At 39.7% G+C, this 18,720-nt stretch overlaps 1 protein-coding gene across 2 annotated transcripts in view; it reads right to left on the reverse strand.

Moving 5' to 3' along the window:
- Nucleotides 1-18,720, reverse strand: part of MYOM1 (myomesin 1) — a 122,330-nt gene that overhangs the window by 50,537 nt on the left and 53,073 nt on the right. Inside the window, exons 13-20 of one of the 2 annotated variants that reach the window (XM_027525784.1) lie at nucleotides 17,954-18,010; nucleotides 15,713-15,837; nucleotides 10,159-10,342; nucleotides 9,299-9,473; nucleotides 5,313-5,434; nucleotides 3,556-3,843; nucleotides 1,244-1,440; nucleotides 411-537 (exon numbers count right to left, since the gene is read on the reverse strand). In XM_027525784.1, coding sequence (XP_027381585.1) covers nucleotides 411-537; nucleotides 1,244-1,440; nucleotides 3,556-3,843; nucleotides 5,313-5,434; nucleotides 9,299-9,473; nucleotides 10,159-10,342; nucleotides 15,713-15,837; nucleotides 17,954-18,010 — 1,275 coding nt within the window. The remainder of the gene's footprint in view (nucleotides 1-410; nucleotides 538-1,243; nucleotides 1,441-3,555; nucleotides 3,844-5,312; nucleotides 5,435-9,298; nucleotides 9,474-10,158; nucleotides 10,343-15,712; nucleotides 15,838-17,953; nucleotides 18,011-18,720) is intronic. The other variant, XM_027525783.1, reaches the window with a different exon arrangement.

The following is an 18,720-nucleotide window of genomic DNA, read 5'->3' on the forward strand; positions in this document are numbered from 1 at the left end:
GCATTAAGAGAATGTGTGACAACTCAGGAGTGCAGGAAGACGCTTTAGAGAAATGTAGTGGGGATGTGTGAATTGAATGTCTTTCAGTGGCCTTTAAGAAGCAGAAGCAAAGATGGGTATTTCTGTTGAATAATCAAGTAGCATTCAACGTGTGTGCTTCTGTCCATCTTACTCCATACAGAGGCTGAGCTATGGGGACTCTAGGATTTATCTGGAATATAAGAAATTTATACTCAGTTTTATATTGGTTCCTATTAATAGATTTGTAAAAATATTTTACATGAACATGAGGGGCCGAGAGAACTTGTCTCCCTTAGAAGCTATGTAGCACTTAAATTTAGTTCCAAATTGTAGGATCCATTGGAAGAAGCTCTGAGCCTCAGTGCTGAGACACGGTCTCCCCGAGTTACCTGGAACAGCAATGGTCCATTCTTCACATTTGAAGCTGGGGCTTACTGCTGAGGGCGCCCCCAACCCAGCAATGTTTATGGCCGCCACTTGGAACTGATACACCATGTTCTCCTTCAGGTTGCTAATCTGCAACATGGACAGCATCACAGAGAGTGAAGGTTTCAGGTTTGTTTCAACATTGCATTTATTTAGAGTATGCGTTGGACATACTCTAGGATGATCCCCAGTGAGTCACACCCTTCTTGTAATCTCCTCGTGAATGTAGGTGAAACCTGAGACTTGCTTCTGGGCAACAGAACAGGGCAGGGGTATTGGAATATCAGTCCTGTGATTGTGTTGCATCAAATGGCAAAGGAGGAGATACATTTCATATGTAATTAAGATTACTAATCAGTTGGTGTTGAGTTAATCAAAAGGGAGATAGATTATCCTATGATACTGCAATTTATATAAGAAATACATGTTTTTGTCTTTTGTCTCCATTCCTGGCACAGAGCTCCTAAAACACTTGGAATTTCCCAAGTGATGAGAGTGACAAACATCTTTTACTGTGTTAATGAGGTGACTTTCGAAAAGCATCTAAAGACGGGGCCTGACTGCCAGGCCCCAAAATCATGTGCTTAGAGGGTGGGAACTTTCAGCCTCATCCCAGACCTCTGGACCTCTGGAGAGGGAAGATGGGCTGGAGATTAAGTTCATACACCAATGGTTTAACCGATCGAGTCTATGTAGTGAAGCCTCCATAAAATCTGCGTCTCTTATGCGTATCCTGCATTGGCAATTCTTTACCACTAGTACCACTTGGGAAGCCCACAGAAGGCCACACACTTACCTTATATGCCTCATCACTGATGGCTTTGATGTTGGCTTCTCTCCATCTTCCTGGTACCCCGTCGATTACTTCACGATAGTTCACATAATAGCCCGTAATTTCAGCCCCTCCAGTCTTATCTGGCTGCTTCCATCCAAGAACCATTGAGTCACGAAAACTTTCGAGACAAGTGATGTCACAGGGTGGAGATGGTGGTGCTGTTGTAACATGAAGAGCTTGTGAGTGGACAGAACTGCTTCTGTGATTCTACACCCATCAAACTGTCTCACTGATGGCATCACTGATGCCGTGTGGGAGGGCACTAGTTCTTGAATGTAAAACTAAAACGTAATACCAGCGAGCAACTTGGTGTCCATTTGATGCTCAAGGAAGAAAACTGACACACAGTAAAACCTGCACCACAGTTATTATTCCAAAGATAAAAAACCTGCCCCCTTCATTCCCAAGGAGAAAGAAGCTTTGAAACATTAACAGCAAAATGTTAGTGTTTCTAACAAGATCCTGAAAAAACTAACAATATTATGAAGAATGATGCATTCCCCATATGAAGAAATATTTCCCCAAGATATATATATATATATATTTTAAATAATACTTTATATATTTTTACTGCTTAGTTTACATCTTGCCTTATGTATCTCAACTCTAAATTTTAGGACAGAGGTACATACTATCTCTTCATTCCTAAAACAATAGCATGAAAATGTAAGATATTTTCGTTTTTTTATGTAGCTTTGTTTTTATTTGCTCCCTGAGAAAAATGGCATATGTATATCAGTTTCTGCCTTGATTCATTTATTAAGAATTTCCATATATTTCCAAACAGCTAGCATTTTACCTCTCAGACACATACATCTATGTGAGACCTTACAACTATATAAGTTCTGTCTATACACAGGAAAAATCATATTCTGAAGCTCAGCTAAATTCAGCATTAATTTTTTTTCTTAAACCAGGAACATTCTTCCATGTGATTCTTCTCTTAGACTCCATTATTTTAAACCTGATATTGGATTATTATTCATATGGCATGAAATACTACATAGCTATCACTATGTTTATTAGCGCTTAGTCAGGAAAATATTTGGATACTATTTTAAAAGTTTCCCTTCATTTATGTGGCTTTGCTGATAGAACTTTCTCTCAACTACTGAAAATACGGTTTTTCTGATAAAAAAGAGAGGGTGGTTGGTGAAAAGAAATCCACTCGATATGCAGTAGCATTAGAAAGAATTTTCTGAGTATTTATGTGGGTTACCAGAGATAGGAACCATCTCATTCTTATTCAAAAAGATTCTCAGAACAATAAAGATTAAAAAAAACAACAACAACACATTTTCCCTCTCTCCCTCCCATCACAAACCTCCTGCATTCACTGCATTTAAAAACTTTTTCTCTTTCTCTGTTTCAGAGTAGTGTTGAATATGAATTCTCAAATGAGTTCACCCCATCTCATCTTGAGTTAAAGGGGTAAATAAAGGTGTCAAAAAAGCAGAGGTTACAGAAGTTAGAGGTGAGGTAGGTATAGGGGATGGGTGAGAGGCATGCTACAATTTATCAGTATATACTAATTAATTCTTTTTTATTCAATAAGAGAAACATTGTCTCTTAGGATATATAAACCACAAGCACCAAATACCTTGATAAAAAAATCTGATTACTGATAATTAGTCTTTCTATTTTAATTCTGGTTAGGTAATTAATCTTACTGGTAAATAGTCTTAGTTCTGGGAATATGAATAATATATAATTGAATATAGTGATATGTGATTATAATACCATGTTAAACTTTTCATGACTACTCAAAGACATATCGTTACTTATGTTTATTTGAATTAAATGTGAAGGTAATTTGAAAACCTAAGGATAAATAACAGAAGTTAATAACTATGACCCTAATAAAATGTCAGTTCTTTATGAAATATTTTTCCTATCCATTTACCAAAATGATATTCCGAAGGACCTCTTACAAGCTACGATTATCGAATTTTCCCTGCTCTCATCTCTAACTCTCAGCAATATGAGGCCAAAGGTGTGTCTATTTGACAAGCTAGAAGGGACTCAATAACCAAATTCCTTTAAATATTTCTATTGTCATTAAGCACAATGAATTATGCGTCAAAGCCAAGTTCACAGAAAACTACTTCTATGGCTCATTAAACAAAGGTATTACAAATGGGTAACTGAAAACACATAAAATTAAGAATGAACACTGATGAAAGTGAACACAGATGGAAGAAGGTGATATGGACAATGAGCCGTGAGGACACTGATGTGAACAGATGAGACGCTCTTACTGTTTCAGCGCTCACCTAGGTCCTTCTTCTTTCTCAGAGGCTCAGACTTACTTTTCCCCTCAAGGGCTGCTTTCTTTGATGGCAGGGAAAGCGCTTCCTGAACTGTTTCACTTACTTTACTCACTTCTGTTTGGCCCAGGTTGTGAGCGCTATTGGGTAGTGAAGGTTTGTTAAGTTTGCTACCAAGCAAAGCATCTTTCTTAAAGGTTGGCCGGGAGGTGTCATGCATGCCTCCCCTGGAGTCTGTTAGTCCACCAGGTGTCTCATTCAGTTCAGGCCACACATCTGGAGACACTCCTCCCCCTACAATTGCCAGATAACAACAGAAACACTTTGAGCCAGGACGCAGTACAGATCGCGCTTAGAATAAAAGAGAAAAACATTAGCACCGCACACAGAACAAAAACAATCTTGGTTTAAGGGAAATCACCTGAATTTGCAAGAAATATGGAAAGCATACATTTCACATAACTAACACCAAGGAAACATTTCAACTTCTCCATATTTTGGGAAAAGAAGAAATGAGAACAAAAAACCAGAGACAGAACAAGAACCATTTGGATTTGCAGGACCCAAGTAAATATAAGAACAAGCACTTCTCAGACATTTCTTGAGATATAAGTTGCATTATTCAACAGAATGGGGGGTGGGGGGAGTGCACAAGAGACAAACAAAGATCTTGATTATGTAACAATTAGAGTTATGTACCTTATTGATATAGTAATGGTCTGTACCTCCCAATCTCAAAGAAACATGTTCACTATGTCCTTATAATACGAACATATTATAGGGAATGTTAAAAAGTAATACAGGGGAATTCCCTGGAGATCCAATGGTTAAAACTCTGTGCTTCCACTGCAGGGGGCACTGGTTCAAACCCTGGTTGGGGAATTAAGATCCCACATGCCTTGTGACAAAAAAAAAAAAAAAGTAATACGAGATGCTAACTGAAGACAACTGGTATTAAATAATCTTTCTATTTACATATTTGCTGCTGCTGCTGCTAAGTCACTTCAGTCGTGTCCGAATCTGTGTGACCCCATAGACGGCAGCCCACCAGGCTGCCCCATCCCTGGGATTCTCCAGGCAAGAACACTGGAGTGGGTACTGTGATATAGTAGCAAAACATATCTGCTACTGTATCACAGATTTCATTTTTATTGCTTGAACTACCTGGGTTCCTTCCCCACCTTAAGATTGGGAGGCACATCATTATACATACATATAATTACTTTATTACTGGGTTTATTCTGTTGGTTACTTTGCCAGCAGAGATGAAACATATGATTAAGCAACCACACATGTCTTACACGAATTTTAGCAGAGTTTATAGAAGGCAGGTTAATGTGCTGTTACTGAAAACAAGCCAAGCTCTGCTGCAGATGGAATGGCTTTTAGGTATGAGATGATCTGGTTATGGGTGATACACCACCTCATGGGATTGGATGGCCCTCTGTATTCCCAGGAGGAGCACCAAGTTAAAATGGAGTTTCACACAATGGGAATGAATATCTGAGGACACTTGGGCTGATGAAGATGGAAAGGCTATACAGAAGCACAGAATCTGGATAAGTGACGGAGATCTGTAAAAGAACAGCTGTGGAAGATTAGAGGTCGCCTGGAGTCAGAGACAATGACCATCTGAGGATGGGATCATTGAGCCATCTTAGAAACTTGACACAGTCTCTGGAGGGGATGTTATCTTTCGTTGTAACTTAGAAAAAAATCATTCCCGCCCCCTCCACCCGTAAAGCTGTGCATGAAGAACTTACCAATAGCAGCTTTTACTTCAATTGCTTCTGAATTCTGTGAATATTCACTAAGTCCAGCTGCGTTAACTGCTCTGACCCGGAAAATATAACTCTGACCGGTCTTCAATCCATGACAAGTAAATCTGAAAGGGAAGAAAAATTTTTTAAAGTTTCCCAGGAGGAAAATTAGGGAACTAAACTAAATTCTGTTAGTTTAACAGAATGATCTGGCTTTATGAAAACCATTCATTTTTTCAAAAGGAAGAAAAGGATGTAGAGAGATCCAGGTAACATACGTACCTTAAACAAGAAGGCATCTCAGGCAATTTTCTAAACTCACTCTGTCAAACAGTGAGGAGTCCTGGTTTTCCCCTGAATAAACACCCTATCCTTTTTGAACCTGTGTGTACTTATCAGTAAAATGGAGATAATAATGCCTTCACACAATTCTTGTGTGAAGATTGACCATAAATTATATATAGTACAGGGGAAGGAATAAATTAGGGATTAATAGACACACTACTATATATAAAATAGATTAATATTAAGGTCCTACTGAATAGCGAAAGGAACTATATTGAATATCTTGTAACAACCTATAATGGAAAAGAATTTGAAAAGAATATCTATATCTATACATAAACTGAATGACTTTGCTATATACCTGAAATATTATAAATCAACTATACTTCAATAAAAAATTAAAAATAAATTTTAAAAAGTATAATAGTACCCATTATAGGCCCTGGATATAAGAAGCACTGACTAAATAATAGGTGGTATTAATAACATTATTAATGATTATTTCAGGGTTATATTTATAGTTCTAAAGCATTGGTTGCCCCTTGTCACAGAGGCCTACTCGCTGCCTCCCTGCATGCTGTGGAAGGTAAAATTACTTGAAAAATTACACTAGAATCTGAAAATTAGGTGAAAAATTGACTTGAGAATTGTCATGTACATTTTAAGGTTCAGTAATGAGGTGTGAATCCATGGGCAGTTTCACACATAAAACAATCTCACTTTCTTAATAGTTATCAGGGCTATAAAAAAACCTGTTTCATGAATCACAGTAACATTCTAATCCATCCTAAGGACTGTAAGTAGAGGAAACTACAGCCTGCTGATGACCCTGCCACTATCAGCAAGTTGAAATATTTAATACAGGCAGCCATAGTGTAGGCCTGGAGAAGGCAATGGCAACCCACTCCAGTCCTCTTGCCTGGAGAATCCCAGGGACGGAGGAGCCTAGTGGGCTGCCGTCTATGGGGTCGCATAGAGTCGGACACAACTGAAGCGACTTAGCAGCAGCAGCATAGTGTAGGCCAGCTCAGTTCAGTAAACATTTACCAAGCACTTCAGTGTTCCAGACACTGAGCTAGGTTTTGAGGATGGGTAACAAATGGTGTCAGCCCTTGAGCAGCTCCCCTCCATTTGTGGAAAGGCAGTCAATGCCTACTTGCCATGAAAGTTTCTAAACAGTCCCTGGAAAATGCAGGAAACTCAGAGTAAACACAAAATGCACAAAGAGGTTAAATGAATCTCTTGCAAAACATACTGCCTTCTCCCCTTAACTGGTTTGTCTTCATTCTCTCATGTTCTGCAAAGGAATGACTTGACTTACGGGGATCCTTGGAATAGAATTGGCCACGCCAGAAGCTGCCTAACAAACCTGCTTGACAATGGGGTGGGGGGATTCTCCCCTGAGATTGATCCTAAAGCAAAGGAGGCTCGGAATTTGGGTGTAGGCCAGAATTCATCATCAGTTTACAAAGCTGGTTGGCAAAATATTCAAAAGCAAGGAGAAAAAAGAAAAACCCTCCTTACATTAGAACTAGATACAAGATCACTAAGTATTCTGAATGTCTTTATTTTGGTGTGTGTGTATTTCCTCAGCACTGAATTTACCTCTGATGTTCAAAATTCATACAATACCAATACTTTTTTCTGCTCATTTAAAATGCAGGCATAATTAATGACACTGGACAGCTACATGAACAAATATCAAACTGGACTATTTTCTGACATCATACACAAAAATAATCTCAAAATGGATTAGACTTAAATGCAAGACCTGAGACCATGAAAGTCCTATAAGAGAGCATAGGCCATGTACCTTTAGACCATGGTCTTACAACATTTTTTTGGATCTGTCTCCTCAGGCACGGAAAGCAAAAGGAAAAGTAAACAAACGGGACTACAGCAAATGAAAAAGCTTTTGCACAGCAAAGGAAACTATCAACAAAACGAAAAGGCCATTTACTGAATGGAAGGAGATACGAGCAAATGATACATCTGATAAGGGGTTAATATCCAAAATATACAAAGAACTCATAAAACTTAATATCAAACCCTCCCCAATCAACCCAATTAAAAAATGGGCAGAGGATCTGAATAGACATTTTCCCAGAGAAGACATACAGATGGCCAACAGGCACGTGAAAAGATGCTCAACATCAGTAACCATAAGGGAAATGCAAATCAGAACCACAGTGAGCTATCACCTCACACCTGTCAGGATGAATATTCTCAAAAAGACAAGAAACAAAAAGTTTTGTCAAGGATGTGGAGGAGAAGGAATGCTCACTGTTGGCGGGATGCAAATTGGTATATGTAAAAGAGTAGGGAGGTTCCTCAAAATATTAAAACCAGAACTACCATACCATCTAGCAGTTCCACTTCTGGGTGTTTTTCTGAAGAAAACAGAAACACTAATTTGAAAAGATACATGTGTCCCTATGTTCAACTGCAGCATTATTGACAGTAGCCAAGATATAAAAGCAACCTAAGTTTTCACTGATAATGAATAGATAAAGAACATGTGGCATATACATACAATGGAATATTACTCAACCATAGAAAGGAATGGAGGCTTGTCATTTACAGCACGGATGAACCTAAAAGGGATTATGCTAAGTGAAATAAGTCAAATAGAGAAAGACAAATACTGTATGACTTCATTTCACTTCTATGTGGAATCTAAAAAACAAAACATGAACAAACAGAACAAAACAGAAACAGACTCTTAGATACAGAGATACAGAGATACTCTTAGATACAGGTGGTTGCCAGAGGGGAACAGGGTTGCAGGTTGATGAAATAGGTGAAGAGGATTAGGAGGTACAAACTTCCAGTTAAAAAACAAGTCATGGGGATGATATGTATAGCCTGGGGAATACAGTCAATAATACTGCAATAGCTTTGAAGTGGTGGCAGTGGGTACTCAGACTTACTGTGGAGATCATTTGTTAATGGATAGAAATACTGAATCACTATATTGTGCACCTGGAACTAACACAGTGTTGTAGATTACTTATACTTGAATTAAAAAAAAATAAAACAAAATGTCTGGATAATTTTTGTTTACTAGAGCCTAGATTCCTTGGAATCTAGTATCACATTGGATATTAAAAGTGAACAAAATGTTTCAAAGGATACACAGTCTTAAGTGCGAGAATCAGAAAAGAGCTATGAAATGACTTCTTATCATAGCTGCCATTGTGGGTTTCTAAATGTTTAATGTCACTAGTCGGAGAAGGCAATGGCACCCCACTCCAGTACTCTTGCCTGGAAAATCCCATGGACGGAGGAGCCTGGTAGGCTGCAGTTCATGGGGTCGCTAAGAGTCGGACACGACCGAGCAACTTCACTTTCACTTTTCACTTTCATGCATTGGAGAAGGAAATGGCAACCCACTCCAGTGTTCTTGCCTGGAGAATCCCAGGGACGGGGGAGCCTGGTGAGCTGCCGTCTATGGGGTCGCACAGAGTCGGACACGACTGAAGCGACTTAGCAGCAGCAATGTCACTAGTAATCCTTTCTTCAAATGTATGGCCATAGACACATTCAATTTTGAATTCTTTTGGACACTCAGAGCATAATGTTTTCAATAATCTCCCTGCGTTGGATGTTTGTGCTGCTGTTTGGGTCCATGGCTGTGTTTCTTTTCTGCAGCCCCTGTGACTCCAGCGTCAGAACCCCAGTCCCACCTGACATAATGTGGTTACCTCGTGCCCTTCACAGGGTTGTTGTTGCAAGGCTCCCACTTGCCAGAGCCAACAATGCTTGACTCTATGTAGTACCCGACCAGCTCTTTAGCATCTTTGGGTTCCTCCCATGTAACGACCACTGATGTGTCTGTGTTTCTGCTTGGGATGATATTGCTTGGAGGCTTGGGGATGTCTGAGAAAAGAAGAAAATAATGGTCAAGTTCAAGGTGGCTTTAAAACTTCATTCTTATCACATATGCAGAAACATGAACATGCATATATAAATACACTAGTAACCACGTCAGTCACACAGTTCTCTATATTTGTTAGAGCAGAAAATGTTTTAAATATGCTAGTTTGGGAGCATAATGAAAAACTAAACATTGATGAACATACCAATTCCCTCCAGGAAAAAAGCACACTAGCAATACTGTTGAAACTCCTGGAGAAATGTACTTTCATAATCATTCATAATTATAAAGTTTTTTTGGAGGGGGAGGGTGCTTCCCTGGTAGCTCAGATGGTAAAGAATCTGCTTCAATGCAGGAGACCTGGGTTTGATCCCTCGGTCAGGAAGATCCCCTGGAGAAGAAAATGGTAACCCACTCCAGTATTCTTGCCTGGAGAATTCCATGGACAGAGGAAGTCCACGGGATCGCAAAGAGTCGGACATGACTGAGCAACTAACACACCATACATGAAGTTCTTTTTAACATATCAGGCAAGCACAGTCATCAATTAAATTTATAATATGAAAAAAGCTGTCACCATTTTTACTTTTGAACATATATGTATTTCAGTACAATTCTTGCTTTTGAATTTTCTCTCGAATTGAAGTTAAATAAGTTTACAGCAGCTCAAGCAAACTCTACACTTACCAAGCTTGTCGCCAACCACGGTCACTTCCGTTGCCTCTGACGGCTCACCAACTCCTGCCGAATTGGAACAGCGGACTCGGAAACGGTAGGATTTCCCCTCAGCCAAGTCGAACAGAGCGAAGCGGGGAGATTTCACAGGGAGCTCTGTGTTCACCCGCTGCCAGTTTTCTGTTCCCGCTTCACACTGCAGCCAGAACGGTGAGGTCATTGAAGGCACAGAAAGAATAAACTGAAGAACTCTAAGCCAGGCACCTCGAAGTTCATTTATCTGCCAACAAACTACTACCTGTCATGCAAGTTGGTCTGGAAAAGAGATTTGGAGGAAGTGGGGGATGAAACATCTCAAGTCCACAGGATTACCTCAATCAAATACAGCTGTATTGTTGGACAAATATGATGCCTTGATATTTCACTTCTTTTCTTAACTAAATGAGGCCATTGGTCTACTTACAAAAGTCCTTAATTCATTTAGATGATAGTTTGGGGTCAGATGGGCTTTCCAGTTGGTACGGTGGTAAAGAATCTGCCTGCCAATGCAGTAGATGCGGGTTTGATCCCTGGGTTGGGAAGATGCCCTGAAATAGGAAATGGCAACCCACTCCAGTATTATTGCTGGAAAATTCCATGGACAGAGGAGCCTGGAGGGCTACAGTCCATGGGGTTGCAAAGAGTCAGACACAATTAAGCACAACAGGACACACAAATTGGGGTCAGATGCTTTTTTAGGGTATGTAATTAAGTTTAATATGCTATGTTAGATACTTACATTTCCATTATATTATTATGACCTGAGTTATTTTAATTGTGTTTTATATAATGACTCATAACAACATGCAGGTCTGTGCTCATATATCACCTTCTTGATCATTGCCACCCCATCATTGACCTGCAAAGGTTATTTGCTCCTTCCCCATCTCTCTCTATCCCTTACTTCCCCTGCTTTATTTTTCACCCAGAAACTTATCAACACTTGAAATTAAACTATTTATTTGTCATCTCCATTGTTGGAATGTAAATTCCAATGAAATGAGCTCAGGAAGATATCTTGTTCACTGCTATACCCCAGAGCCTGGAACTGTCATCTGGCACATAGTAGATAATCAATGATTTTTTTTCTGAATGAATTAATTTTTCTGAATTCTGAATGTATGAAGTCAATGAAAGATAAAGAATTTTTTTTCTTTTTTAGAATATGGGCAAAGCAGGAGTGACTTTGCTACAGAACGTCTGAACGGTTTCAAGAGATTTTTCCAGAAATCTAAACCTGTGATAGACTGACCAGCTGTCAAGGATGATAACTTTAGGGGACAATAAGTTTTTTAGTACATCACTCAGCATAACCCTCATTTAGCTGAAATGAGAGGCAATGTAGTATGATGAAAAGGACCCAGAGGCATTGATTCAGGTCCTTGCTTTGGTAACAGCGAACTATGTGGTCCTGGGAAAGTCACGAGTGTCAACATCTGTAAAACAGGCAAATTTGATGAGGTAACCACTGACATCCCTTGCAGTGCCTTTTATGATAACGTGTCTGTTGTATGTGGGAGGGCAGAGAGAATAAATTCCCCTTTAAGTCACTCTGCTACCCACTGAGGAATAGAATCCTCCCAGACTTTTATAGTTTAGTTTATGACTTTGATTTATTTTTGGCATATATTATGTGATTATTGAAGTTTAAGATTTTTTCTTTAATGTGGACCATTTTTAAAGCCCTTATTGAATTTGTTACAACATTGCTTCTGTTTTATGTTTTGGTTTTCTGGCTGTGAGGCATGTGAGATCTTAGCCCCCCAACCAGGGATTGAACCCACACACCCTGCATTGGAAGGTGAAATCTCAATCGCTGGACCACCAGGGAAGTCCTTATTATCCAAGTTTTTGAGAGAAGACTTAGGTGAGGAAAGGTTGAAAGGCAGCAGTATGTAAAACTTGGATATATGGACCTGAGCCAGACTGCTTAGGTTCAAATCCTAGCTCTGTCCCTTACTAGTTGTGTGATCTGGGGAAAATTATATATCCCATCTATGCCTGTTTCCTCATCTACAAAGCAGATGTAATAAAAATAAAAGTGACCGGCCTCCTCCCATAGACGCTGCCCGCCCTGCGCGCCCCGGGGCCCCCGGGACCAGCCTCGGGCGGCTCCCCGAGCCCGACTACCCCTAAACCGGAATGGCGGCAGCCGAAAGGGAAATAAAAAAAAAATTTAAAAAAATAAATAAATAAAACTATTTCCTTCATAGGGTTCCTGTAACAATGAAGTGAGTTAACATATGTAGAGCTTAAAACAGTGCCTGCATGTGTGCGCTCAGCTGCTCAGTTGTGTCTGACTCTTTGCAACCCAATGGACTACAGCCCACCAGGGCTCCTCTGTCCATGGGATTTCCCAGGCAAGAATACTGGAGTGGGCTGCCATTTCTTCCTCCGGGGATCCTCCCGACCCAAGGATTGAACCAGTGTCTCCTGTGTCTCCTGCACTGACAGGCACATTCTTTTACCACTGACACATTTGGAAAACAGTGCCTGGTCCTTGGTAAACATCAGTTGTTTTCATTCCTTTGGTAGAAACAGAGCTACCAAGTCATACAATTCATGTCTCTGACTTGACCAGACTTCTGAAAGGGGAAATGAGAGAAAGCGCTGAAAACATAAGACATCTGAGAAAACTTTGGAGGCTGAAAAGAACATAGTAGGACGGAGGGGTTGAGAGCAACGGAACTTGATTTATCTAATTCCCCTCAATATCAACCATTTCAGGGCTCACAGACATGGCGTAACTGCTCGTAAGCCCATCACCATGACAGGCAAGTTCATGCTTGATGTGCGTGCAAATCCCAGGTAAAAGGTTCCTTGAAGAAGAGCAAGCACAGGGATAACCAGAGAGGCAGCACTGCTGCGGGCTTGAACATCCTGCGGATGGAAACTTGTCATGGGAAGAGAGCATGGGAACATTTCCCTTGTGAAAAGGCAACGGTTTAGAAGTGGTTCATCAGAAATAATTTGAGGACTTCCCTGGTGGTCCTTATTCTTGCCTGAAAAATCCCATGGACAGAGGAGCCTGGTGGGCTACAGTCCAAAGGGTCACAAAAAGTCAGACACAACTGGGAGACTAAGCACGGGTGGTCCGGTGGTTAAAAATCCGCCTGCCAATGCAGGAGACATGGGTTGATCACTGGTCCCGGAAGATCCCACGTGCCACAGGGCAACTAAGCTGGTACACCACAACTGCTGAAGCCTGTGTGCCCTGGAGTCCGTGCTCCACACAAGAGAAGCCGCTGCAATGAGAAGCCCACACACCACAGCTAGAGAGTAGCCCCTACTCTCTGCAACTAGCAGAAGCCCGGGCCCAGCAAAAAAGACCCAAATAAATAAATTTTTTTTTTAAAAAAATGAGAATTTGAGACTCGGCTCTGGACCACAGTCTGGCACTCATCTGGATGGCTTTTCTGTAAACGTGCCCCTGGTCTCTGCAGGTGTGCTGCTCCTCTGGCACATCCCGGACCTTATAAGTTGGCAGGGCCTGTGCAGACCTCTTTATCCATGCTGTACTCACAAATGTCCCTTCTGGCTCACTGGTGGAAGAACACTAAGAATTTTATTTTATTTTATTTTTTTTTAATTTTATTTTATTTTTAAACTTTACATAATTGTATTAGTTTTGCCAAATATCAAAATGAATCCACCACAGGTATACATGTGTTCCACATCCTGAACCCTCCTAATTTTAATCAGATGCAGGTATTTGGGTCTGGAGAAGCTACAGACTTTCATGGAGAAATTTGAGTTTATGTGACCAGAGGAGATGCTCAACAGAAGCCAAAGTTGACTCATCTCAAAGAAAGACCTCAGTAGTAGGCTGTTACTGTGTCATTATTATAAGAAAGATGGTAATTACTGCCACAGAGCTTATTCAGAACTATCTTTGTGTGGAGCATTTCAAAATGATTCACTGGAGGAGTGTGTATTAAATACACCAGGAAGTGAATGTTTATCACTCTTGTCTTGCCCTCTATTAAAAAAAAAAAAAGAGAGAAAGAAAAAAAATATTTAATCAAGAATTATACTCAAGTTATATTTCATTTGATATATTTCAAATATATATATTTCAAGATATATTTCATAATATCTAGAAAATATAAAAATTGATAAAACATAAAATTTAAGCATTATTTTGGTAAAACCAGACTTTCTTTGAAGATGTCTATATTTGCATGTTGAAGAAACAACCCACTTATTTTTATTCACCTCTAGGGATAGGAAGGAAGTGAGGCATGCTCCCCAAAGCCATAAGCCAAATGTTCTCATGAATAAAATTTATTAATAAAGGGAAACCACAGACCCTGTGTTTTTTGCTCCAATATAATTTTCTCAAGAGCTGCTGGTTAGAAATAATTAAAGGGCCAGAAAGATAGTTGGATATAGATTTTATGTTGTTACCTAACTTATAGGTATTTGCCTATACCTGTAGTCCTTTGATGGACTTTCTGGTGGCTTAGTGGTAAAAAGACTCTGCCTGCTAATGCAGCATATGTGAGTTCGATTCCTGGGTCAAGAAGATCCCCTGGAGAAGGAAATGGCAACCCACTCCAATAATTTTGCCTGAGAAATCTCATGGACAGAGGAGTCTGGAAGGCTACAATCCATGGGGTCTAAAAGAGTCAGACACAAGTGAGCAACTAACCAACAACAGCAGAGCAAGGGAGATGGAAAAAGTGGCGAGAAAGCACTGCAATGCAGTGTTGCAGAGGGGATCTACAGTTACAGGAAGGTTTCTCTTCTTAGAGGAGCTAAGAGTTGGGGTCTGTGGACCTCTTAGGAGTCCATGGGTAACCCTTCAGTTCAGTTCAGTTCAGTTGCTCAGTCATGTCTGACTCTTTGTGACCCCATGAATTGCAGCACGCCAGGCCTCCCTGTTCATCACCAACTCCCGGAGTTCACTCAGACTCACGTCCATCGAGTCAGTGATGCCATCCAGCCATCTCATCCTCTGTCGTCCCCTTCTCCTCCTGCCCCCAATCCCTCCCAGCATCAGAGTCTTTTCCAATGAGTCAACTCTTTGCATGAGGTGGCCAAAGTACTGGAGTTTCCGCTTTAGCATCATTCCTTCCAAAGAACACCCAGGGCTGATCTCCTTTAGAATGGACTGGTTGGATCTCCTTGCAGTCCAAGGAACTCTCAAGAGTCTTCTCCAACACCACACTTCAAAAGCATCAATTCTTCAGCACTCAGCTTTCTTCACAGTCCAACTCTCACATCCATACATGACCACTGGAAAAACCATAGCCTTGACTAGACGGACCTTTGTTGGCAAAGTAATGTCTCTGCTTTTCAATATGCTATCTAGGTTGGTCATAACTTTCCTTCCAAGGAACCCTTAGGGATCCATAAACCCCCTGAACTTTCAGGCAAAATTCTGAGAAACACATTTTTCTGTGGAAACAAGTAACAGTTTATAAGGGTTTTTAAAGTTCAAGACACAACAGAAACTTAATCTCTACTTCTTTAAAGAAACGTTGAAGAAGTGCCAGAGGTAATGATGCTGCTCCCAGAGTCTCACCTTTTCTACAAAGTACAGGATGCCTTCATGGCCACGCTGGCGGGGGGGCTTCCAGCTCAGCACCACATAGCTCTGCGTGGCCTCAATGACGGAGAGGTCGGTGGGGGGTCCGGGAACAACACCCTCTGAAAAACAACAGGGAAGCTTGAGGGTCACGCACTCCGGAAAATGGAATTGTATTGTAAGACTTATACTGCATATGAAGTAGTGTAATATTACTTGAAAATAGTGTGTGATCAGATGTAAATTATACTGAAAAAATTCCAAGATATTATTAAATCAAAACAAATAATTACAGCTAATAAGATAATATAGATAAAATGAAATAAAAATATTCAAATCCAAAAAAAAAAGAGGAAAAAGGAACAAATAGATGGAATGGATAAAAAACAAATAGCGAGATGTTAGATTTAAATCCAATCATATCAATAATCACAATGATATGTAAATTGTTCAAATATCCCAATTAAAAGGTGAAGATTACTAGTTTGCCTTAAAGAAGCAGACCCAAGGATACGATGCCTACAAGAAATGTGATTTAAATACAAAGACACAAAGGAAAAGGATAGATATCATATGTCATGCTAACGTATCAAAAGAAAGCTGAAATGGTCATGTTCATATCAGATAAAGCATATTTCCAAGCAAAAATGCGTTACCATGGATAAAAGGAGTGATTTTCTGATAATAAAGTGGTCAGTGCATAAAAGGATATAATAATAAAAATGCTTATGAACCTAGTAGCAGAGTTTCAAAATATATGAAACAAAACCTGATAAAACTACAAGAAGCATATAAATCCATCATTTAGTTGGAGAGAGTAAGTAGATAGAAACAAATGAAAAATAAAAGACTCAATAGAAATCCTAGCAGACTTTTTTTAGAAATTGATAATCCAATTTTAAATTCTACATGGAAATGCAAAGACTTAGAGTAGTCAAAACAACTTTGGGGAAAAAATGATTAGAGGTCTTATACTATGTGATTGCAAAACTATGAAGCTAAAACAAAAGAAAGAAAAACAAGAAGCTTATCAAAGCTACAGTTCAAGACAGTGTGGTACTGGTATAAAGAAAATAAAATTAACAAATAAAGATTCAAAAACAGATCCACAAATATGCAATCAATTGACTTGGACAATAGTGCTAAGGCAATTCAATGGGAAAAGGATAATCTTTTCCACAGATGTTGCTGAAATAATTGGATCACCATATGCAAAATAATAACACTTAGACCCTTAATCCACACAATATAGAAATAATTAATTTGAAATGTATCATAAATTGAAAGATAACAGTGTAAGAGCTGATGCTGTGACATTTCCAGAAAAAAAGAGAATATCTGAGTGAACTTGGATCCGGCAAAGATGTCAAATAGGATGCAAAAATGGCAAATACATACATGAAAAGATGCTCAGCATTACTCTGGAAATGTAAATTAAGACCACTATGCACCTACTATGAAATGCCACTGTGACATAAAACACCAATATATGCTGACTAGAATGGCTGTAGGTAAAAAGACTGACCATACCAAGTACCGGGACAGCGAGGAGCCGCTGGAACTCCCAACTACTGCTGATGGGAATGTAAAACGTACAATCATTTCGGAAAAGCGTTGGCAATTTCTTTAAAAATCAAACAGGTATTTGTCAGATGACCTGTGCATTCAGCCTCTAGGTATTTATCCAAGAGAAACGAAAGGGTATATCCACAAAAACACTTACCAGAGAGGTTCATAGAGGCTTTCAAGTGTGAAGGTATAAATAAATTGGAATGAACTGATATATATGTCAACATGGATAAATATAATTAGGCTGAGTGAAGGCAATCAGGCAAAAATTAGTAGGATTCCATTTACGTAAAATTATGAACAACATAAACAACGGTGACAGGAAGCAGATTAGTGACAGCCTGGAGACGAGGAAGGAGCATGAGGAAACTTAAGGGGTGGTGGATATGTTCATTATTTTGATCACATCGGTGATTTCACAGGTATTCACACATGTAAAATTTATCACATTGTACGTTTTACAGACATGCAGTTTGGTCCATGTCATTGTACCTTAATAAATCTTAAAAAAAAAAAGTGATTCTCTAACAATATGTTACTTCATGATCTCCAAATACTTCAGTATGTTTTTTCCAAAACATCTTAAATAACATACACCATACCTTCCACAATAGTTAAACCGCATGGCAGAACATTGGCAGTACTATCAGGGGAAAACGTAGCTTTTACCTGTTGGTTCTTCCTCAGTGACAATGATCTGTCCAGTCCAGGGTGCTGAGGGCCGGCCTAACAGACATAAGTGTGAAAAATCAGAAACATTCACACAGTTCAACTGCACTGAGAAACTGATAAACGGTCCAGATTCATCACAAATGGGTTTGTTACTAGCTTACATATGTACCTTCCTAATGAGTCTTACCAAGCGTGTGCATAGTATTTGGGGGCAAGGGGCAGAGCCCTGGGCATCAAACAACTCACAATTTGCAAGAGCCCAGAACTTGCCGGGACGGAGTCCATGTTTCTGGAATTGTACTCACACAAGCAAGGGGAACAGCCTGTGTCCATATACTCTTCAATGTGTATCTCCTGAACCACGTAGGCTCTCTCACCCTACTTAAGAGATAGCATATACCTGGGAGAAACCTCTCGAGAACAATGCAAGCCTGGCTGTTTTGTATCTGTCATAATGAAGATCAAAGTGATGGCGGGCGTTGTTGATCATGCAGTGAAACTCAACCAAAGGTATCTCTTTCCATTACTTTTAAAACTGTTACTTACAAAGGGAAGCATTTTTGATCCCAAGTAAAGGAAATGAGTGACTCAGGCAGTATAGAGTCACAGAGGAAATTCATTTCTGTGATTGTAGAAAGACATCAGAGAGAATGGTTCAACTCTTGCTTTAAATGAGGTATTTTCCACCAGAGTGTGTACAAAAACAGGAAGGTGAAATGCAAGATAACTTACTTTCAATTCCGGCAAATCTTATTTTCATTGAA

Source organism: Bos indicus x Bos taurus, chromosome 24 (genome assembly GCF_003369695.1).
Source record: "Bos indicus x Bos taurus breed Angus x Brahman F1 hybrid chromosome 24, Bos_hybrid_MaternalHap_v2.0, whole genome shotgun sequence".
Lineage (NCBI taxonomy): Eukaryota > Metazoa > Chordata > Mammalia > Artiodactyla > Bovidae > Bos > Bos indicus x Bos taurus.